General features: G+C 40.0%; 1 protein-coding gene across 8 annotated transcripts in view; it reads left to right on the top strand.

Annotated features, from left to right (window-relative positions):
* SEMA6A (semaphorin 6A) overlaps positions 1-24,949 on the top strand; it is a 143,071-nt gene that overhangs the window by 93,426 nt on the left and 24,696 nt on the right. For 4 of the 8 annotated variants that reach the window (XM_073344767.1, XM_073344764.1, XM_073344766.1 and 1 more), the window contains exons 13-19: positions 1,120-1,296; positions 1,994-2,134; positions 2,257-2,337; positions 3,762-3,820; positions 8,389-8,409; positions 8,543-8,593; positions 14,627-14,791. In XM_073344767.1, coding sequence (XP_073200868.1) covers positions 1,120-1,296; positions 1,994-2,134; positions 2,257-2,337; positions 3,762-3,820; positions 8,389-8,409; positions 8,543-8,593; positions 14,627-14,791 — 695 coding nt within the window. Of the gene's footprint in view, positions 1-1,119; positions 1,297-1,993; positions 2,135-2,256; positions 2,338-3,761; positions 3,821-8,388; positions 8,410-8,542; positions 8,594-14,626; positions 14,792-18,831; positions 19,332-24,949 lie in introns of those variants that run through there. The other 4 variants (XM_073344770.1, XM_073344771.1, XM_073344768.1 and 1 more) reach the window with 4 other exon arrangements.

Below are 24,949 nucleotides of genomic sequence, written 5' to 3'. Positions count from 1 at the left end.
ATTCCATTGTGCTAGAGGAGCAGAAGTGTCAACCATGGGAGCTTTAGGTGGTCTTTAGATACCGTGGGCCCAGGCCATTGACAGCTTTGAAGATAAAGATCGAGAGCCGGAACTTGAGTCAGTATTCTATTGGAAGCCAGTGTAGAGAGGGGAGGACAGATGTAATGTATTTAATGTTATAAATGGGTTCTCTTGGTAGCCCATGTTGTTGAGAAGATGTGCTGCAACATGGTTGTTTTAGGTGGAGTTTCCTAAGGGACGGAGGCTTCGTGCCCAGTGCTATTGTCCAGATGAAGGTGATGAAAGTATGTGTAAGGAATAACAAAGGACTAGAGTTATTGGCATTTCCCAGCCCACCAGGGAAGACAGAAAGCTGCTATGTGAGAACTTAGAATCAGCAAGGAATCAAGGCGCACTCCTAAACTATGAACCAAATTGAACTATTGTGGGTGTGTGCCTTCAATGACAGGAGACCACACCATGGCTGCAAACTCATCTAATATTTTCTTCTGCCCACTAGCATCACCTTCGTCTTGCTCAGGTTCAGCTTCAACAAAGCTGTTCTTCATCATGAGCTGATGTTGTCCAATCCCTGAGCTATCTTGGTGGTAGTACTATGGTCATATGTGGTGAAGTATAAGTTCAGCTGATTTAGCTTTTAGCTTTTCAGTATTGTGCTTACACAGCTTTTACTACCAAAAGGATGAATACGGATATGCCATCACTATTGCTTTCTATGACAGAATATGACATTTTAAACATTTCCTCGCACTCATTTGCTTTCCCTGCTCATAGAAGTCATCAGTCATCATTGCTTCTGATTAGAAGGGTAATTGCTAAGTGCTTTCAGACACTTATGCACCTCTTCAGCCGGCTGCTTGAGCTTTGCTGCTGCAAACACTTTTGCTAGATGTATAACATACATATGCACACACAAAACAGCATCAGTTTGGTGCCCAACTACTACTCTCTGTATGAACTTATGCAGTCAGTTCAACTGAAAGAAATAGTTTATGTTTCTTATATGATTACTAGAAAGCTATCAACTATTATTTGAAAAGTGAGAAAATAAATGATAGACTAACTCAAATAATGACAAATGCGATGTTGTCATGCTAGATATCGTCTGACCAAAATTGCAGTTGACACTGCTGCTGGACCACATCAGAATCACACGGTGGTTTTCCTGGGATCAGAGAAGGGAATCATATTGAAATTCTTGGCCCGGACAGGAAACAGCGGTTTCCTAAATGATAGCCTTTTCCTGGAGGAGATGAATGTTTACAATCCCGAAAAGTGCGTATCTGGTTCTTTGTACTCATTTACGGGACAGCATTGACACGTCTGAATTTCCATGGTGCAGGTAGTCCCATGAAAAGGGAATGGCCACAGAATTCAGAGTTTTAGAGTAATTTTGAATGTTTCTTTTGTGTTTGCTTCCCTCTGTTTCTACATTTTATTTTATGTATTTTAATTTCAACACGTATAGACAATTGCCCATCACAGTCAGCTCTGACGCACCCCTGACAATGCAATCCAACAAAGACAAAAACAGCAGTAGCTAACCGACAACTTGCCCACAAAAATGAACTCCCCCACCCTCAAAATGCTGATTCCCCTCAAAAACCCACCCCCAAGATAAGACCTCCTGACCTTCAACCCTCCTCAAATGTAAATAGATTAGTTTTGCAGCATACCATAAAGGTTAAGGAGGGGAATGAATTTGAAAGTCAAGGAGCCACATGGAGTCTTCCCTACTGGCAGCTCCCCGCTTGTATATATCTTTTTTAACAGTTGTTTATATTTATTTAATTATAATATATAATATATATATAATAATTTATATAATTATTTTAATGGAGCTCATGTATTCTTTTCCCCTGGCTTGATAATTTCTCCTCTCTGGAATGCTCTCAGATTAAGAAATCATTATGTTATAATTAAATTTGCCAAGAACACCCATTTATAACATTATCCTGCTCTGTCAAATCAGGTGCAGCTATGATGGGGTAGAAGACAAGAGGATTATGGGAATGCAGCTTGACAAACACAGCAGTTCTCTATACGTAGCATTCTCTACCTGTGTGATAAAGATTCCCCTGGGACGATGTGAGCGTCATGGCAAGTGCAAAAAGTAGGTGTTTTTTGTCACGGTTTCTCCCCACATTTACAAACCCTTTTGCAAGCCATATTGAGCATTAGAGAACTGAAGAAGAAAAAATTCCAGAAAGCTTTATGATCTTCTTCTTTCTTAAGGGCCTGCATAGCCTCCAGAGACCCATACTGTGGCTGGGTGAAGGAAGGTGGGGTATGCACACAACTGTTACCTGGTATAAAGTAAGTAACCATTGGTACTGGATAGACAGAGTAAAAAAATTAGGGGCTTTAGCAGTGATGCCAATCAGATATAATTTTGGACAGAACTGTTTGAAAAAGCCCAGAAGGAGCTCTTGGGAAAAGAATGTGCAAAATGTTTGCTTTCATCTCATTTGCATTCTCTGGAATTCCAGAGTATGATTTGATGCAAACTCTCCACTGATTATTTACCCTTAGGAAAAAGAAAAGAAGATAGATACACATTAAGTCCCATGCATTGCTCAAAGAGGGAGAACTGTATGAGCAAGTCTGGCACTGGTGCCATGAAAGCAGATTAAAAGAGACAATAGAATCCAAATTAGATTACTGAAGCAGTTTGACAAACAAACAAACAAACAAAACCAGCCCTCTGTGTATTACTGAGATGAATCACAGATCACTAAAGTACACCGAAAGATTTGTTGGATCTCTAATTGCTTAACAGTGGAATATCAGTACTTCATAACAACATTTTAGGACTCTGAAAGCTTTTTTTAAATGCATTTATAAATGCCTCCTTGCAGGCAACAGATCCACCTGAAAGGTCTCATATTTTGGCCAGGTCTGACACAGCTCAAGCTCACTCACTTTACGCCTTGGCTGTACTTCCGAATCTTGGTACAGGTGTATTGTTAACATCAGATAACCTCTGTATTCCTGCCGACAGGAAGCCCCCTGCTTCCTTACAGGTCCTCAATAAATATATAACAGCTGCATTATCATTCTTATTCCTAGATCAGCCATTTTATTCTCTCTATTACTTTAGAATGTTTTTTTTTAAAGATTCACTGTAGATCTTTGTTAACTGTAAGTGCCCTGTTGCATTCTCTTCATTACAGCAAAGTGGACCGTGCCTCAGATGGGCCATTTGGTAGAGGTAGAAGAGAATTAAAGCATATAGCATTAACATCTATTTCTGCATCTATGAGCATTTCTGAAGTGTTTATTATCGTAGTTCCTAGGCTCAGTACCTACATATTGGTTTGATGTATTTTTCTTGTCAAAATACCAATGCACCTTCTGCAGAGTACAAGCAAGTTCAGATAGAATCATAATTGCTTTCTGATAACTTCATTGTTTGTTTTAGACTTATCACTTTATTCACAGATGTTCTCCCATTTTTCGTAAAGATATGTATCTGTTTGCCTGATTTAACAATACAAGACGTAGTAGAAAAATTTTGCAGAAAAATATGTCAAAGCATCATCTGCACCCAAAAGAACCATTAAGAGGTGAAAATAACTCAATTTGTCTATGTTTGCATTTTGCAAGTTTCCCAGTGGTGTATTAAAGAAACGACCAATTTCTCTCTGTATCTTTATTTCATTTTTAGATGGTATGATTTCTTTCCGGTGATGTCTGTGAATGTTGTTACTTACACCATTATGTTTCTTTTTGTTATTTAGGCTGGCATTTGAGCAGGATATAGAGCATGGCAATACAGATGGCCTGGGTGACTGCCAAAGTAAGCAAAGCTTTTACTCCCTGTTTATCTTGTGTCAGAGAAACTTTTTGACTGCCCAGAATCACCATTACCTGCCCAGAGCTCTGTTGTTAGCAATGAAAAACATAATAACAGCAACCACACTTTAAGTAACCAGTACAAGAAAAGCATTTGTGTGCCTGTTTAAAGAAAACATATAATTTTGGTTTATACAAACAATGGCACTTGTTTTAATGGCAATTGTGTTGTGGGACAAATCCAGCTCTGAAGGATATTAATTATAGCAGCTGTATACACTGTATCTTCGTTGCATTGTAAACTCAAGGGTGGGTGACTGGGTGAGTTGGATTATGTGTGTGATCTTGCATGCAGGGTCTCAGCTGCGCAGTGCAATGAACATTTGTTGCTTTACAAATATTGGGTGAAATCGTGACTTGGTCTATGTACCCGTACATGAGAGCCCCTCTGTTCCCTTTACTCAGACCTTGAGTCGCGGCCCGCAAGGGTAAGCAAGGCTATCCTTAGTCCCTCTCTGGAACAGATGGGCAGCAGTGACTTGAGGATGGATGAGGAGTGTGCATAGCCTTGTCTCCACTCCCTACTCACTGGTCAGCACCGCTGTGCCAGCATGTTGTGGGAGGTAGTAATTTGCAACTGGTGTGACCAGCAGTAACCCTTCAGGAGTAAGGGGCAGCATGGAGGGAAGTGTGACTCCCTGAGAGGCAGTTGCGGACTTGGGATGCTCCTGAGGCAGTGCAGCTACCCATCACCCCTTTTATGAACTGTGCTGTGTGCCAAAATATAGCTCTTTCAGATTAAGCATATTTAAATTTAGACTTTAGGAAAAATACAAGTGTGTGCATAATAAGCCTAATCTTTTATTTCTTTGTGCATCCAAAACCCTAGGGGGTGAAATCCAGGCCCCACATAAGTCAGTGGGAGTTTTGCCCTTGTCAGTAATGGTGTCAGGATTTCATCCTTGTTGCCTACAGAATTGGCCTTGTTTATGTTATGGACTTTTTTCTGATTTCCTTGAATTATGTACATTTACTAACTGGGACAATGTAGACAAGGAGTTTGGAATGCAGACTAATCACTTGGGACCAAATTCTGATAATCTGAGTTATCATGAGCAGGGCCTAGAGTATTCACTTTGAAGTCCAGGGCACTCTGGTCAAATAAGGTGCTAGACAACATGATGAACAAGGTTAGGAGAATATGGCCTTTGGGGTGAAAGAAATGACACACGTTATATGGCCAAACATTTAACCTTCAAACTTGTGGGCTGTACATATGAAGTGTTGTTGTTTTTTTTTAATGACCCTTTAATGCTGCCTATCTGTGCTAACTCCATGGGAAGCATTTAGAAAACACATGCCAAAAATCCTTTGAATAATCACTCCCATGGCATGGCTTTACGCAAAAGATCTATGTCAAAATTTGTTCAGCAGTGCTTACGGTTATGTTGAGCTGCATTTGACATACTTTAACGTACCTTAATATACTTAAAGAGCCTCAGCATTTTTAATTGGAGAGAGATTTAATACAAAATACCACATGTAACTTTACAAGGTAAATTTCTCGTGCGGCAGAGTGCCGATTTCACCCCATCGTTACCAGCAGTGGAATCCTGCAGCTTAATCCCTGTATAAAACTTTGGATAATATGCCTCTTTATACCTCAGAAATTCAGAGTGAAAGCTGTCACTCAGTCTTTACAGTGCCTGGTGCCAAGGGACTGCAGCACACGTCGCATACAGTGAAACCTTATGTGCTGATTGGAGACCCCAGAAATACCTAGGGCTGCGTTCAAGATAGCCATCGTTCTTAATGTTCTCGCCTATGTCGGTTTAATTCAGAACCTGGACATTACTTTAAACCCATGCAACCAAGAACCCAGTTCTTCATAAAACAATTTCCGCTGCCTGTGGCCACAATAAAACCGCTGAAGCTGAGGAGTTAATGTACAGTGAGCCAACACTTATGGACTATAGAGTAATGGAGCATGTAGACTGAAGGCCAGAGTGTGCCTGGCTCCTGCACAGATGCACTGCTGGGGAGAATGCCAGAAGCCTCCCACTCCTGACATAGCCATTTCTTATTGCAGTCCCTCTGCTTGGGAGAGCTCAAGGATTTAATCTTTTGTATCAGATATACTTAGATTTTCAGAAAGCCGTTGACAAGGTTCCTCACCAAAGGCTCTTAAGCAATGTAAGCTGTCATGGCATAGGAGGGTAGGGCCTCTCACAGATTGGTAATTGGTTAAAAGATAGGAAACAAGGGTAGGAATAAATGGTCAGTTTTCAGAATGGAGAGAGGTAAATAGTAGTGTCCCCCAAGGAGTCTGTACTGGAATGAGTACGATACAACATATTCATAAATGATCGGGAAAAAGGGGTAAACAGTGAGGTGGAAAAATTTGTAGATGGTACAAAACTATTCAAGATAAAACTACAAAGTGATCTCACAAAACTGGGTGACTGGGCAAGAAAATGGCAGATGAAATTCAATGTTGATAAATGCAAAGTAATGCACATTAGAAAACATAATCCTAACTATGCATATAAAATGATGGGGTCTAAATTGGCTGTTACCACTCAAGAAAGAGATCTTGGAGTCATTGTGGCTAGTTCTCGGAAAACATCCACTCAATGTGCAGCAGCAGTCAAAAAAGCAAACAGAATGTTGGGAATCGTTAAGAAAGGGATAGATAATAAGACCGAAAATTTCATATTGCCCCTATATAAATCCATGGTATGCCAACATCTTGAATACAGCATGCAGATGTGGTCTCCCCATCTCAAAAAAGATATATTGGAAAAGGTCAACAAAAGTGACTAGGGGTATGGAACAGTTCCCATATGAGGAGAGATTAAAAAGAGTGGGACTTTTCAGCTTGGAATAGAGACAATTTAGGGGGACTATGATAGAGGTCTATAAAATCATGACTAGTGTGGAAAAAGTAAATAAGAAAGTATTTACTCCTTCTCATAACATAAGAACTAGGGGTCACCAAATGTAATTAATAGGCAGCAGATTTAAAACAAACAAAAGGAAGTATTTCTTCGCCCAGACAACATGTGGAACTCTTTGTCAGAGGATCTTGTACAGGCCAAGACTATAACAGAGTTCAGAAAAGAACTAGATAAGTTCATGGAGGATAGGTCCATCAATGGCTGTTAGCCAGGATGGGCAGGGATGGTGTCCCTAGCCTCCGTTTGCCAGAAGCTAGGAATGGACGACAGGGGATGGATCACTTGATGATTACCTGTTCTGTTTATTTCTTCTGGAGCACCTGGTATCAGCCACTGTCAGACGACAGGATACTGGGCTAGATGGACCTTTGGTCTGACCCAATATGGCCATTCTTATGTATGTGTAACACCGACTGAACCTAATCAAACCTGGGACTTCTGGAGCTTAGCCTATGAGCCTCTACTGCATGAGCTAAAAGCCACATGGTCCTTAGCTAAGGGCTGTAGCAGATTCCTTAATCTCTAAGTGGTCTCAGTGCCACTAGAGGGGACAGAACACCACACCCTGGAGGTGTGTAGGTTACATATGCACCCCTCCTACTTCCACGTCAGTCTGCTTCATGGGCTAGGAGGATAGGGTAGCCTGTACTCTGGGTTGTTTAGAGATATATGCACAGTCCCTGCAGTGCTTCCTCATGGGATGACATGACACCTATCTCAGGACAATATCTAAATGGCCCTTATTCTGTATGAGTTCAGTCCCACTTTTCTTAAAGTCCATGTGATTTTTGTCATTAACTACAATGGCAGCAGGATAAAGCCTGTTTTTATATTTACTCTGTAAAGAGTTTCATATTTGAAGCAGAGAATTCCATGGTACCCTTCACTGCATACCAGTGCCATATACACAGAGACACCAAGAATGATCTCGCTGTAGATTTGGTCCTCCCCATAATACCAAATACCACCACAACTCAGCTTGAGTAGTGGAAGAATTAGAGTGGGGATTTCTCCAAATTTCTCCTTAAGCAAACACTTAATGACTTGACCACAATCAGACCATCAGCACTTGCAGATTTTGAATGTAAGAATAAGTTGAGGCTTTAACTATTTAAATGTCTGATAACTAATGGTCTGTGAGACAACTGCCCTCTTACTGTCCCGCCTCAAGACCCATTTCTGCTGCAATGGTTACAAGAAATTGGCCAAATAACAGTTGGCCAGGTTGAATGGCAGTGGGGGATATCTGACATCACTTAACTATCAAAGAGGGTGAGAAATGATTCAGAATCAATCTGTGCACATTGGGTGAAATTCACTCCTTGGGACTTGATCCTGCAAAGAGAGCTATGTGGTGGCTAGGGTCTGCTTGCACTGTTGTCTTTGAAGGAGTGAGGCTTTAGCTTGTAAGCTGTTTGGGGCAGACACTGTGGTCTTCTTCTATGTTTGTGTAGCATCTAGCACATTGACATGCCGATTTTGATTGGGGCACTTGGGCACTGACTCACAGTACAATTAAATAACAACAGAAGCATAAGAGGTTTTGTTAGTAGCAAGAACTTAGCACTGTGGGAGAAATAATGAATTTTACCTCTCGTTTTTGTTTTTGTTTCAGATTCCTTTGTAGCACTGAATGGTAAGGACGCTCTTAGTCACATCATTTCCTATCTGTGCTGCTCAATTTTGGAGGGATCATCTTACTAACCTTTTAAATATTGTAATGCCTTGATTTTTCTATAATGTTTTTCCTAATTTATTTTTTTTCATAGCCATTTCAACTGCTTCACCAGCTCATGAAATGTCGTACAACACAGTGTATGGTCAGTTTATTGATATTTTTAAAAATTCTCCCCCAGGTCCTTGTGTTAGCTGGTAGATCCCATTCCCCAATAGAAATTGTCTTTTTTGTTTTGTTTTATTGGGGCCTGATTCACTAATCTTAGGATTATTTGTCCTTTTTGACATACAGTTTTCCATCTTGCACCAAAACTACTTAATTGAGCTAAAACAATTTATGGCCAGTCTTAATGGCACTCCAAATTCAGAACTTTTAACCAAGCTGACCCAAGCATGCTTCACCAGAGCATCTAGCAAGTGTACATGGTACAATGAATACATTTTGTCTTTTCACTGCGGAAAAGAAGGTAGGAAAATAGGTCCATCTAACCAAGTATCCTGTCTCTGACATCAGCCAGTACCAGATGCTGTAGGGAAAGGAACAAGAAACCCTGCCTCAGGCAGTTATGGAATAACCTACCCCTAAGGAAAATTTCTTTGCAAGCCTCATTAGTTAGAGGTTGGCTCATGCCCTAAAACACAAAGGTTTCAATTGCTTCCAAACTTTTGGGCTGCCTTATTCCTGGTGGTGCTTCCATGCTCTATGTAACTCCCTAACTTCCTGGTGTTGCCAGATCCCAGCAATCCATCTGAAAACAAAGGGCTTCATACCAGAAAGTTCTAACTTCCAGAGCCAAAGAGTTAGTCATTGCTTCCACAACAGATCTTCTTCCAATGGCCGATATCCATAGGCTATGCGTGACATATGGTATTACTCCTGGTTAAGGCAATGGCATATTACCATTGACTTCAGTGGGGCAGGGTTGGGGCTTAGTGATCAGACTCCTGTCAGGCAGCATGGGACTAACAAGCCCTGGACTAACAAAGTAGATCAGAATTGGGACAAAATTAGCACATGCTCAACATCTGCAAGTGTAGAGTGTTTTCAGTGTTATTCTTCCAAATCATATAGCAGTAATTGATTAAAAGTAATGTTTCTGAGTCTGAAGAAAAGAAAATTGCCCTGTATATAGCACTGATGTTCAAAAAGGTTTTGATTGCCAAGTGCATTGGTACTCCCACTCATATGAAACACAGCTTTACAGCAGGGCTGTGGAGAGACACCTTATTGGTTACGGACTTTGGTGGAGGTTGCTTTTTTCACCTGACCAAAGAGTCATGAAGATGGCCCTCAGTGAGAAACATCACAGCCCCAAAGGGTGTGTGTATAAAAAAAAAAAACACGCTAATGTCTGTATCTCCCTCTCCCAAACTGATTTATTGCATTAACATTTCAAAAAAGGATCTTATTTATCTGGTACTATGGAGAAATGCTACCCAGTGCTAACTTTAAGTCTCAATCACACCCTATCTGTCATCTAATACTAATGACATGCCTGAGGCAAATTCTGATATGCAGTCATTAGATCAGTGAATTTCTTTTATTGTTGTCGTAGTTAAAATACAAGAGGTGACATTATGATGCAGTTGACAGTCCTCCTTCCCTCCTGCTTTGCGCTCAGACAACCTACCAAAGAAAAGGGAGTTACAAAAATCTCGTACATGAACAGAGAAAACTCACAATCTCTCCACAACATACAGTAAAAAACAGCCTCATGTTAACAATTCACTGTATAGACACACTAATGTTTAGTATTTTAACTGATGCAAAGAAGTCATTTTAGCATGAGACGAAAAGTATACTTACTTTAACTAAAATTATATAAACAGTGCATTTTACTGTTATTGAACATAATTAAATGTAAAATTAAATGGCATTTCATTATGGCTAGAACCTTAGAATGCTGGTATATATCAGCATGCCAATCAAATGAATGCTCAGGATGCATTTGGAGCTTGTAGGATATATATCTGTCTCCAGATTCACAAGAAGGCTTAGGGCTGCTTCTTCTGATACTTGTTTTACACCATTGTTACTCCACTGACGTTACTGGAGTTACTCCTAGTTTATGCCACTGTAATTGAGAAGAGAGTCAAGCCCTTAATCTTTGTATTCTTGGCATTAGCATCCTCCTGTATTTGGCAGATAGGGCAGCCTCGCATGATCATCTATAAACCAGTGATGAAGTGCAAAGCCCGCATCGATGACTGTTCATGCACATTCATTTTTCCACACCCATGCAGAAGGCCACTCAATGAAGGTCAGATACATATGGAACAAAAAACACATATTTAGACAAAAGGCTAAGACTCTTCGCTTAAAGCAAGCTTTCCCCTGTGCAAAATTGTATGCAACTTAATTACTTTTGGAAACATCAATTTTTAGTGAATTGGGCCCTTATTTACCCCCTAGCCACATTCCTTTCTCCCTCTGTAGTATTGATTTAGCCTTTCCCTCTAATTGTCTAATTAGGTTGCTATAGTTGTTAATAGGATAGTGTGTGGAGCATCTTAATCTCTGGAGTCTTATCACCTTGTGCATATTAGATCAACTATCACATCCATATTGCATCCCTGACTTTGTGTTAAAGCTAAAAAAAACTATCACATCTCTTTGTTTCATAAAAACATGGTTAGAGTAGTAGTTACAGAAATACAGTTCTTCTGACGCATCATCAGTGCTCACAGACACTAACCATGTTACAGCTTCCAAATTCCTCAATATGCACTGCTCTAGTTACATCTGATTTCTTGTTCTTGCTGTATTATTGTGATTACATACTTGCAAACAAAAAGCTTTACAAATTAATCACAAAGTCACTTTTTTTCAAAGAGTATGTGTCCTTAAACTTCTGCTTTCGAAATCAGTGCTTGAGGAGCACCATAAATCTGCAGTTGTTCAGATGGGGGTAGTTTAAAACAGCAGCGTAATCTTAATGAGGAAATAACTGTAGACATTTTTTAAATGTAAGCCATGTTAAAATAGAGCTATTGGGCCTGGTCCCCATTTATGCTAAAGCCACTTTGCATTGCTGTAGTTGTGTAAAAAGGACTTTAAAGTGAGTGTAAATATAACTTAAAGGCCACTTTATGCAGGCAGCGTGGTATAAAGTAGTCTTAGTGTACTTGAGAAAAAGATATATTACATTACATATGACAGTCACTGCTGAGGAACAGTCATCACTATGGGTGAGTCACCTCTGCACAGAGGGGCAGCACTAAGCCTATGCAGCACTTTTAACCCTTACTTTCAGTGCTCAAGTAACACATACGCCTATGCAGTGCGCCATCATAAATTTGAATTTCACAAAGGAATGATTGTGTCAACACTCACGGGGCACAATGACACTACTCAGGGGAGCAACCTCTGTACCCAGCAGTAAGTGTTTGCAGGATCCAGTCTGAACCCAAGTTGGAAAGGTTATTATATTCTAATCTGCTGCTGCCCCTCGCTCAGATGGAAGCAACTGTATCTCAGCTACATGTAGAAAATCATTTCTCAATGCGTACTATACTACCATTTTAGTAACAGAGTGAGTAGACTGATTTCTTGCATTTGTGTGAAACATTTCTCTACCTAACTGCCATCTGGTACACATTAATATCATCATATAGCTATAGCTTTCCATTACCAAGGAGTTCTCCATGTATTTGTAGCATATGGTTCAGGAACACTTTTTGTAAAGAATGTGTCCCTTAGGCATATCTTTCCCCTAGATTACCGTATTAAGAAATGTTTTTTCTTTAACTCTACTTATTGCATTACCATAAAATTGCCCCTTGAACACAGCTAAATTGAAAGTGTCTGCATGGAGATGGGGGCACAAAATGCATATCAAATACAGGTATAAATTATGACTGCTATTTGGCAGTGCTTTCTCCTAATTCCTTATCAAGCTAGGACTAACTGTTTTCTTATGTTGAGTGCAGCATTATTTGTAGGGCTGATCAAATATTGTACAGTATTGCAGTGGTTGAATGGGGTGTCAACTTGAGGCCTGGAACCCCATGAATACTGGCACTGTGGTTTTGTATTTAGAGACAAGAAGGCATGGAATCTCATAACTTCCACTTTCTAGGTTGTTTCTGTCCTGTTGCTTCTGTTATTTCTTTGGGATGAGCACAAGAGTGCTATAGGCATAAAATGGTATGGTAGAAAAGCCTTACAGTTCCAGCATATTCCGAGTTTAAGAAGGCACAAGTTTTCAGTAGCTGGCTCTGTACTAGTCCCTTTGGACAGCGGCAGCTGTTTGGAATTCTTGGAGATAAGGCAGCAAATTTGGTTCAGAATCCATCCACGTAACTGTTACCAATATTTCCAGCAGTGCTCTTGGCTTTACAGAAATCTTTAGAAGTGGATAACCACTTGGCTTCTCTTTTTTTATTTAAGCAAAATTAAAAAACGCTCTATTTAAACAAAATGAAGCCTCTAATTTGCAGTATTTTAGAAAGACTGATAGTGGAACCACACTTCCTGTCATGATAGATTAAAGAATAATACAGTGCCCTTGTCAGTATCATCCTTCAGCCTGGGGAACACTGCTAAATTAATCTTGTTAATGATTAGCTGTAGCATCTCAAGACTGGATCCATGGTAAAAACACTGGAGCTGACCTCCTTTCCTGCAAATTGTATCAGTTAAAACAAGGCGTTAGTTACATGCATGTCTTGTGTTAAATATTGTTCAAAGTGCTGCTGTGTGTAACCCTATGTGATGACTCAAAGGACCTCCTCAAAAATATAGGCACAGAGACATTTTCTGTCTCTCCGCAATAATTAATATTAAGTAGAGCGCCTTTAAATCATAGCAGCAACTTAATAGAAGCTGCTGCCTTTTCACTGAATTCATTTGCAACTCAACCTTGTGAGGTGGTTAAAGGACTATTTAACCCACACAGATCAGTTCTCCACCATATCCCAGCTAAATCCCACTTCATGTGAAAATTGCTTTGTGCCTGGCTGGCCATGTCTCATGAAAACATTTGTTAATCTGAACCATGTCAAAGGTGATTGCCACAACCTGTATAGTTAAAAACATCAATAACAATCGCAGAATCATTATAAAACTCCATGGAACAGAACTATAAGCTTTAAGATTATGTCTCCTGTAGTGCACATTAAATTGCAATAGCCTGCATAGAAAACACAAAGTGGTTTGGCGCCAAATAAATAGCCTGAAAAAAGCTTTTCTTCAGCAAGAACAAATTAAGGTTTGAAGGAGCCTGGACTGATTTTTTTTAAATCGTGATTTATCCTAAGGGGATTGGTGGGTAAATCTCACCTGGAGACTGCTGCAGGGGCCTCTAAAGTCAGTAGATCATGGTCATGAGATGGGGGTATTGACACTTGTGTTCCTGATCTAGATCAGATGAGTGGAGCCAGGACCTAATAATCCTTCTTTTTGCCAGCACTCCTACTCCCATTACAGGGACCCCTTTTGATCACACTAATGTATCCATTCAGGCAGAGACCACTCCAGAGCATTAAAGTAGTGTTAGCAAATCACAGAGTTTATGGATTTTCAGAAAATTGATGCCATCGTGAGAACATGGTCAGGCCCTGGACACTCTGTCCTGCCCCTGAGAGCACAAGGCAGGGATCAGCTGACCTATCCCTGCCACAATTAATCTGTCATTCTCCTTAAGAACAGCAGCCTTGTCTATGGTAAAGATTCACCAGTTTCACTTTAAGTTGGTTTACAAAATCAGTTAACTTAAACCAGTGCAAAACAGTGTGGACACGCTTAATTCAGTGTAAACCAGGCTCATATTGATTTAGCTCAACACCTTACTGAATTAAGCTAGCTGGACCGAAATAGTAGAAAGAGTACCCACAGCATGTTTGGCACCAGTTCAACTCAATCAGTCAACTAAAATTTTTAGGTAAACCAGTGAAGCTTTGCTTATAGCCAAGGCCCATGACTCCCACTGACACAGGCGCACACATGCCCACTCTGACTACTCAGAAGGTAGTTTTTCTCTCAGCTCCAAAAGATTCAGATGCTACATTTCCTTTGGGCAATGTTGTAAAAGGCTTTTGAAACATTGCTTGGTCTCAAGAAATCCTTCCAGCATTCACAAAAAACAATGCTTATTTTATGCTCCTGAGCGTGAGCTAGCATGGTGAGTGACTAATGTGTGGTGTCTTCCCTAACTGTATTTGTAATGTAAACACAGGCCACTCCAGTTCACTAATTCCAAGCACCACCACTTCTGACTCTCCAGCTCAAGAGGGTTATGATACTAGGGGACGTATGCTGGATTGGAAGGATCCGGTTGGCTCATCTGAAAACACAGATCCATATGCGGCAGTCTCATCCCATAATCACCAAGACAAGAAGGGTAAGGCCTTGGAAATGAATCGGGGGCGGGGGGGTGACTACAGTGTAACTGCTTCCAGCTGGATCATGGTAGCCTGTAACCAAACTCCTGCACTGTAATTAAAAGCTTATTGGAAAGGCAGAAACAAAATAACCAATTTTAGACTTAGTTCTTGATATTCACTGACTAAGGAAACCACACAAAACAAATATGAGTGAGACTGGAGAAGTGTGGATTTAACCCTGTTTAAGCTTGATCTTCATGAGTTAACGATGAGCCACTTCCACTGCTTTATATTATCATTAACACGTGGCGCGTCTATGGTGCCTTCCATTGAAGGCTTGAAAACGACTCAGCATACTGTAATTAATTTAGCCTCATCTCCCTGTAAATTAGATAGGGAAACTGAGGCATGTGGAGATTTTTTTTTTAGTGGCCATGTTTGTAAATGTATGTATGCTCCAAAAGATGCAGAGAGGTGCCAGGTCAGATTTTCAAAATCACCTAGAACTAGATCCATAAAGGGACTTAGGCATTAGGTGCTTTGCTACTTAGTGGAATTCTCAGTCCTGAGTTAGGTGCCCAGGCTTCTCATACAATGCATAGGGAGCGTTAGGCACCTAAAATATTCTCAGAAGCCAGCAAGCTGAGTGGAGAGCTGCCTATGCTAGCCAATAGGAAATGGTGAGAAGGGGGGTGCAATTTAGGCCCTGCCGCTCAAAGTTAGTTAGGCATCTAATGCTGGGCCAGAGAGAAGCACCTATCTCCATTTGGGATTCCAGATAAACCCTCTCTTGAAGTTAGGAACCTAAGCCAGGCTCGCCATTTTCTCATGAAAAACCAGAGAGAAAGATCCCCACACCTTTATACCAATAGCCCAGTGATTAGAGCACTCACTGAGACCTGAGTCCAAGTCCCTTTTTCAAATCAGGCAGAGTGGGAATTTGAAAACAAGTCTTCTAAGTCACAGGTGAGTGCCTTGGTATTCTAGAACACTCACACCAGCCAGCCTGCCCCAAACAGTCTTGATCAGGTAATCCCCAGCTGTTTTCTATATGAGGCCTGATCAGATAAGCATACTCTGAGAATGCCCTGCAGTTGAGAGAGATAGGGAATGCCTCACTTGCGCATCCCACCATGGCTCAGGCATGAGCAAGGGCACCGGGCATCTAGTTGGCATCAGGACTTGGGCAATTTTGCTCATGAACTAGTGGGAACTTAGGTGTTGAGGAAGCATTACTGACAGAAACATAGGCACCTGCAGGATTAGGCAGCAGCTGAGTGGAGGTTTTGATAATCTCAGTGGCTGCTAAACGTTTGACTTTAGCACCTAAAATGGCAGTAAGATATATAAGACCCTTTGTAAATCTAGCTCTTGGTGCTTAATACCCCCTGAAAGCAATGCTTTTTAAAACCCCACTAGGGCCTGTCTGCATCTTTAGGCCCCTGAATACCTTTACAAATCTAAACCTAAGGAACTTGCCCATCATGCAAGAAGACTGCAGAATGAAATATAACTCTGGGACTTCTGATTCCTCATCCTGTGCCTTAAATATAAGAGCATGCTTCCTCCAATAAGTAATTGCTGGTTCCTGCAGACCCCATCTTCACATTCATTTCTTTGTCTTAGTTCTGTGATTGGCCCATCTCTTCTCACTCCAATATTATGGTAGCAAACATCAGTCAGAACTTCAGCGTGTGGGATTATTCTGAAGTGAAACCCTTGACAAGTGACAGTATTAATCCTTCTTGAGCCTTCAGGCTTCTCCTACTTTGCTGCTGAGCCACCATGCCTTTGTGGGCCTTTATTGTAAAAGCAATTAGCTCTTACTATGGTAACAGCTGCAGAAATGTTTGCTTTTCTGTCTGTCATGTACTTAAAGAAAGCAAAACAAAATGACTCAAAATGATAATGCGTGATTTACCTGGAATCCTTAATTCCGCTGGTCAATAAATCTGCTACACTGCAAATGGCAGATAAGTAATTGGCTTGTTTTTGTTCATCTCTCTTGATAATACACACCATTTTGAGCAAGTGCTTCTGTTCCTTCTCCACTGCACTATCCCCAAGAGAAAGCATTGGCCTCCTCCCATCCACTTAGACAGATGTGTTTACCCTTAACTAGGTCTGTATCTGTAATGGGGAAAGGATAACGCCTGGGGGCTAGCCAGCTCTTCAGCTGGTAGTCATTGGTATAGCTCCATTGATAGCTATGGAGATATGATGAATTACACCAGTGGAGAATCTGGTCGTTAATGTGGCAGGGAAGAATGTAGAGGTGTATGTGAATTTTAATGGCATTTGTTATGTGTGGTTCCATGCGTCACAACTGTTAATTGCACAGCAGTTCTCTTAATGGATAGAAGGCTACTTCTTAAAAGCATCTTGAATGCCAGGAGCAGCTTTGAGAAGAGCACACAGTGAAAATATTAATAAATGTATAGCTGCTGGGTTGTAAGCCTTTTTGCTTCTAGTCACTGGCTGATGAGGTAGCTTGCACTGTATAGTTACCTCCCCAGGGAGTGACAGTTACCAAAGAGTCTTATTAGCACTTGACAGGGTCATTTAAATATCATGCATTCGTTGGGGCTTTATTATGAATATTGACAAAGCTGGAAGTAGTCTACACACAGACAATGGTGGCAGAGGTGGCTGCATGGTTGTTTACCATTACCGTGTACTTGTGTGCTGTTACTCCTTGCCTTGCCCACTCAGACCCCAGTTGGTGCCAAAATTACTATTGACCCAATATTTTAAAGGGCAAAGGAATGAGTTGTTATGCAAAATTAAACCAAACAAGGTTATGCTTAATATTCATTTATAAAGTTTTTTGTTTTCACTTTCGCTGTGTATTTTTTCCCTTCACATGTTTACAAAAAAAACAAAATCTCTTTTATGTTTTTAACATTTTCCTTTTGTTTTGCAAAGTGCTGTGTGGTGTTCTTTAGTGGTTGTGTTTATTCCTTTGGAGGGTGTTTTCTTTCTTTTCCTGCACTCACAAACGACTTCACTCTAATTCTACTGAAACCACTTGCTACTTTATTTTCTGTGACACTGGTGCCTTGATGATGTCACATCCATATGTTCAGCTTTTAATTCAGCACAGGCATCTTGGGGAATATCTGCGGGGGTGCAAAGAGGGGCTTCTGTAAATGGGTTGACTCATGGGAATGTGACATTCGTGTGCCGCAGCTTCCGTAGCTAAATATACTCTGGAATTGTTGTTTCTGAGATACCTCACATTTCTTGCCAAAATGAAAATGTGTAGCGCACTTCATAGAGTAGGAGCTGTTTGTTGCCATTCCATTGGCCTTTTCATTTTGGCCACTGAATAATCTGTCATTGATATTGCAGAATGAAAAATTAATTGCGATTGGCAAACGCCACCATTTTTTCTTCTCCCAGCCCTCTCCAAAAAGAACACATTTCCAGAGTGTGCTTTTGTTTGTTTTTTCTTGCTGTGTTTTAATTTAATTCTTTGTGTTTCTCACCTTTGTCAAAACAGTAGCTCCTCACCTTGCAGTCTAACCTTCCCTTCTGCTGCCATTGTACTTAGTCTCCCTCCCTCAAGTCATAAAACCAAGCTCCTTGTGTGGGATATTCCAAGGCTTTACCCTGTACACTTTGAATAGTATGACAGTGCTGTACCTATGTATGGTCCTACTAACAAAATGGGGAGTAGCTACATAAATCTACTAGAGGGTATAAATGAAGTAATTTTCTTCAACCATAACTGACCTTGCCCTTCATTACCCTCCTGGCCCTTGTCTGCTGTATTCTGTCCTTGCTGCCTTTCTTTAGAAATATCTTTCAAGTCCTAGATTCATTAACACAAACACAGCAACCACTCTTTTCTCTCTCACTCGCTAGATGGCTGGAGCCTGCCCTTTAATCACATTGATAAATTAGATGCAGCAGCCGTGGCTTCCACTTTCTTGGTTTTGCCAGTTTTTATTCTGTCTAATTCAAGCAATAGAGAGGTTGGCTGCTTATTCCACTGACGGATTAAAGTCTAGGGGTTATTTTTAGCAGTTTTAATATTTGTCTCTTGCATGGTTAGGTGACCCTGACACCCTTCCTCTCTGAACAAACTTTTTGTTCAGTGTCTACAACACAATAATGGTACAACGCTGATTCAAAATAAGAGGTGAGGTGTACAAGTGACAAGAGTAGCCAGTACATTAATTAGAATGTCATGGATGCAAATGTAAATATTATATATGTTGGAACCTCCTTTTTTCAGCTTCTCTTAACAATATTTGCAAACCTGTCTCTGTCACACAATTTTCTGTGCACCATTATGAAGTAGTCAACTAATAGACACAGGGCGGGCAAAGATTTTACATTTCAGGAGTCTGTCTAAAATAAAACATTTCCTTTTGCAGGAATAAGGTAGTGTTGTTATTATTATTATTACGACTACTATTTGAATGATTTGCTGAATGTTGACACTATACCTAGCATGGGGAGTTCACAAAAATAAAGCCAAAGAGCCAAAATTATGTGAGATTTCCAGTACTATCATGATAGAGGGGATTGAGAAGGTAGAAATTCAGCTGGAGTTTTAATGGTTATTTACTGAAATCCTGTTCACATCGAACTGAAATGAAAACAATAAGAACCTACAGTAAAGATGGAGGCTCAGCTTCATTTTGTATAAATTGCGGCATGGGTGAATTTGGTCCAGAGAGTACATTTAAATTTGCTCTATTTTTACATGAATTTATTTTGATTTTTTCAAGGTATGGAAGGATTCCAAGCATGTTTACAGAAGAGCAGTAGGGGAATTCCTTATTATCCTGCTGCCATTTTGTAATAACTCAGAAGCGGATTCTGTGTAGCACAGAATTTGTCCAGATCATCCTTTGAGTTCAGTGTTATCTTTTCAATTTCCAAGGTCAGCAAATATTCCTTAGCCAGTCATAGTTATGGGATATCAGAAGGGACTGACCCTTGCTAAAAATTGTCAGTTTAATCAATGAAGTAACTGCATGCACAATCAATTCCATTGTTAGGAGGCCAGGAAGGAGACTTGTACCCAAGATGTACATGACTGAAGTAAGCACTACAATTACACCTGTTGCTCTAGATACCTGTTTTCAGTATCCCTGATCAAAATCAAACCCTTGTCCATACAGTATGAAGTGCATGGTCAGCTACTTCAGTTTCACAACATTTCTAACTACTAAGAACAGAACCTAGATGCTGGAGAAGCAGTGAAACTAGAGACAGTCAGGGCTGACCCTTTGATTTGTTACTCTGCTGGTGGAACTCTATTCCTAGAGGGCAATCCAATTAAAACAGAGATATAAAAAATGTGACAGAGTGGACTGTCAGCCCTGACTATCTGCATCTCCATTGCTTCTCTAGCATCTCTCAGCAGTTCGTGGAGACAGATTTGAAGTGAAGTTAGTTATAATCCAAGTAATATTCTATTTCATACTGGGATTTCAGTAAAGTGACTTGAGACGGCACAGGATTTAGTCTGTTTAAATCTTTTATGTATCTCTATGTAGATTAATTTAAGTAGAGGTTGTGTAGATGAACCATTCCTAACAAAACCCAATAGGTTTTTTTTTCTTTAAAATGTTCTTAGGTGAATTATCATCAAATTGTTGAATACTGTTCCTTTTATAACATGGATGTTTACATGTTTGTCACATAATGGGTCTTCACTGGAGCTGTAAGAAATTTTCTTTTAAAATAATCAAATGCTTGTCTGGAATAGTCCTAATAAGTGGCTTCTCTTGGGGAATTGGATGGCTTGGGGATTTGGCAATGGGATTCAGAGCTTTTCAACTTTAGGACTCCAGTCGGATTGCAGACCAGGTCAGTACTAACAATATCATCATCACCATAGAAATGGAGTTAGTGATCTCAGTGCAGTTCCTAATGGACAGGTGTCCTCATTGCAAAAGCTACCATCATAACTGGCAGCCTCAGCAAAAAGGTTCACAGCTAAATGGAGTTGGAAGCAGAATTATTCTGACACCTTGAGAAGTGGTCCCTGTAGTTCAGATTTAGGCACATTAGCAGAGCGTTGCGAAGAGGCTTTTACTGATGACACTTCTGCTGTGTCTCCAGAACTATACAATACAACTTTTTTGCCTTTTGCATATTTCATCGCAACTCTAGACCAAAACATGGTAGAACAACAGTAGTCACAGAAAGGTAATAATTAATAGCAAGAGACAGAAATTAAGGGGTATGGGTGAGAGAGGTAAAGAAACATTTTCAGCTGAAAGTGGAAATGAGATGGGAACTGATGCAAGAGAGAGATGAAGAAAGGCTGTTCCAGACAATAGACTGTCTTAAGACTTTATTTCAGTGAAACGTTCTCAAGACTGTAACTGACAGATGGTGAAGGGAAAGAGAAGCAACTACTGCAAGGTAAGCAGAGGAGATAAGAGATAGGAGGTCCATGAATAAGTTTTAAAACAAAGAGAGAGGAGGTCATGTAATGCAGAATAACAATTTAGTAGCATCTCCATTAGCTCCTGGCTGAATCTCTTTTAGATCTTCATTTGAATCACAAAATAATTGACTCCCCAACTGATACAATCACAAAGCTTTCTAAACAATATGTGGACTCCTTTTGGAGTTGTAAGAAAGAAAGCAAAACTCGCAGCACTAAAAGATGGGAGAAGATCAGGAAGACAGTCGAGAGGAGAGAACCATGCTTTCTGCAAAATGCTGAGTCTGGTAACCAAGATCACACACGGGATTGCCCTACATTTGACCACAGTAATTAATTTTAAATCAAAACAGCTCTACAATCTTTCTTAGACCAACTAGCTGGAAGGGTAGATGGATTTCATAATTAGCTAACAGCTGAGGAACCATCAGTAACAATGTATGAATCAACTCAAATAGCAACAGAAACCTGTCAGCCTACTCCAAGGATAAAGATGAAGATACTGAAAACAGAAGCTGCCAACTTAACATATGACTTCTGGGTCTCCCTGGAAGAGTAGAAAACCCTGATCCAAAGAGCTTTTTATCTGAAAGAACATCCAAACTACTGGATCTACAAGTAAAAAGGGAATACATTAAAAACGGAGCTCATCAGGTGTCAAAAGTGGCTTCAGGAGACGAGTTCACCCCCAACCTGTAATTATCCACTTACATAACTTTAAAAGCCTGCAATCCATCATAGCCACATTTGACAACTGACAAGCTCTATTTTTAATGTTTTGCCTTTTTACTTGTAGATCTAGTAGCTTGGGGGGGGTCCATTCAAAAAAAAGCTCTTTGAATTAGAGTTTTCCCCTCTTTCAGGTAGCAAGAAAGAAAGATGTCCCTCCAACAGGGAAAAACTGCAATTGCCACAGGACTTTTTTCCATCTTTGCAGCAAAAGATGCTGCATCCCATTCAGCAAGAATCAGGGTATCAGATATATTTCCTCAAGGACTACGTTCACAGCTGCACTCTCCTATCGGGGCAGCTGCATGGTGAAGCACAAAGGATTTGACTTTCTGATTCTGGGGCCAGTTCTACACTAATCCTGAAATATTTTCAGATGGGGAACGGCTGTAAAGTACATTAGCCAGGCTTTGGCCCCACACAGTCATCACAATATCAGAAAATAGCCAGAGAACAGTTGGAGGCAATGATGTAAGTGCTGGCTACACCAGCTCTATGATAATTATAGTGGCTTTATGCTAATTGGAGGGTTATCAGGCAGCATAAAGAGGTCAGGTCTCCAGAAGAGAATCTGGCCTTTCCAACTGAAAAGCCTCTGAAAGTCAAAGACACTTTAGAGCAAGTAACATAACTCTAAAAAGAGTCTTAAAGCACCTTTTTGTGTTAAATTAATGCCAGCATATAATTAAAATGGCAATACTCTGTTAAATTAAAGCTATTTGAATAATTCATTTTTCTTATTAGTTATATAGTATGTGCTTAGATTCAGTGATTATATTAATTAATAGGGAACATCTTCTGTAAAAATTTTATGACAACCCAAGTGTTGATTGAGAGCAGCCTACACTTTCCATATAGCCTACAGATTATTTACTAATTGCATGATCCTATATGAAATACCACTTTTTATGTCGATAAACTTCCCCTGACCATTTTCAATATCCTTTCTCTGCTGATATTCCGAGCATATATTGATCATTACACTTGCTTAGGATTATGAAAAAAGAGATAAATTGAGATGTCTTCTTTCACTCAAGGATGTAGCTTAGTTTACTGATTAATAACTAACACACTTAATTACGAAAGTTTAAGTAGCATAATTCAGATTTTGTCAAGGTTTATTTTATTTAATATTAAACACAGTAAGTCAATTGCATTGCACCTGATAAGCAATCTCTCCTACAAATGTCCTTGATTCAGCAAAGTACTTCAGGCTGCAGGGCCTGAACAGGATTTTCCCTGCAGTTGCTCCTGGTGGGTATCAGGCGCTGTGGCACTGGATAGCACATCTGAGATAATCTCTCCTGTGATCTCAATGCCCCTTCCCCTCCCCCCACCATCCCTCCCATGGAGGAGAAAGAAGCAGCAGCAGCCTGACTGAAATGCAGAGGGATGAGGATCCTGTGCAGTTTCATTCAGCCATCTTGTGCAAATGCACTATGATAGTAATTATGTTTAAGAATATTGTTAAATTTAGACATGTAATTTAATAAGTTTACAATAGATTAACCATCCGCTAGCTCACCTATGGAAGCAACATTGTACATAGTGGCGATTACTTACCCAAGAATTCCTTTGCTACAGCCATGAAACAAAATACAACCTTCCACCACAACTCTTCTGCAGTTGCTAAAATTCTGTATTTGGACTATTAAAGGCATTAACCACCTAATAAAATGTAAGTACGTTCTCTGCGCTCTAAACTGAGGCTATACATCAAAATGTCTCTAAACATAATGGGGCAGATCCTCAGCTGATTTACATTGCAGTTTACACCAGCTGAGGATTTTAATGCTGTATTAAAGTTAAATCCCTCCCCAACTTCCAGATAAACAAAAAAAAAATCTAAAATCTTCAATATTATCCTTAGGAAAGGCCTTAAAGAAGACCTTAGCAATGTCTACAGGCTGCTAAGCACAAATTGTAAAGAGTTTTCTTCCCATTCCAAAGACCACAATTCCTCATCTAAAATAAATATGAAGTATTTAGCTTCTAAGATAAGTGTAATACTCATCTCAACTAACACACCAATATATACCTTTCTAGAAGCGTAGGATCTCAACGACCAGAAATACAAATGGAGACTCCTCTTTACACATATTTAAAAAATAAAGTATTTTTTCACCAGTATATCAGAGCAGATCCTCTGCTGGTGTAAATTGTCATATGGAGCTATATTTTAAAATAATTGGCAGGTGACAGCAGTCTCCTCATGAGATTTTGAGATGTATTTAAAGCATACCTTGGTGGGATTACTGTTTCATATACGGCACAGCTATTTTAGCAGAACAGTCAAGCCTGGATAAGAAACTGTACTCCTTTTAAGGACAACTGAGGATTGGTATTTTCCATGAAACAAAAGCTCAACTGGAAATGCAGCTTGACAACATTATCACATCTAGGGCCCAGATGATTCTTTTGTATGCCCAACAATCATTTTTTGAATGTAAAGACCCTTGAATGCTTCCAAAAATATGCCATCCCACTAATGATTTGTCTATGATACTTACAATTGTGACAGCAGAAAACAAATGGTGTATTTTTAAAATTCTATTACCCCCCTCCAACCCTATGTTATTCTCTCCCATATACTCCTACAAAAAGACAAAGATGTCGTAAAATCCTGCCATTACTGAAGAGCAAGCGGTATCATTTGAAGCAGTGCTATCAATGTGCATAAGAAAGTGTAAGGGACCTCACACATGGCAACTGTCCCAAGTCCAACAGCTTCAGTGACAAGTTCTGTAAGTCCGTTCTGGAGCGTCAACTGTCAAATGCTACAGTTGGTCTATCCCTCTCCAGACCAGGGAATCTTACCCAGTTCCAGTTTGGAAGCCAGTATAACTGCACTCCTGGGAGGGTGGGAGGAAGAAGATAAAAATTCAGAATATTATCATTCACATCAATTAATTTAATAATAAAGTACTGGTAAAGAGTCTTTTTTTTTTAAAGGCGCTGTCTAGTCCTACCACTATTAATTCAAACTGACCAATCTGACTATAGTCCAGGGATGGCCACAAGTCATAATATTTGG

This window comes from Lepidochelys kempii, chromosome 5 (genome assembly GCF_965140265.1).
Source record: "Lepidochelys kempii isolate rLepKem1 chromosome 5, rLepKem1.hap2, whole genome shotgun sequence".
NCBI classification, from domain to species: Eukaryota; Metazoa; Chordata; order Testudines; family Cheloniidae; genus Lepidochelys; species Lepidochelys kempii.
Note: the sequence above shows the minus strand (reverse complement) of the source record. Positions and strands in the feature narration are given on the sequence as shown.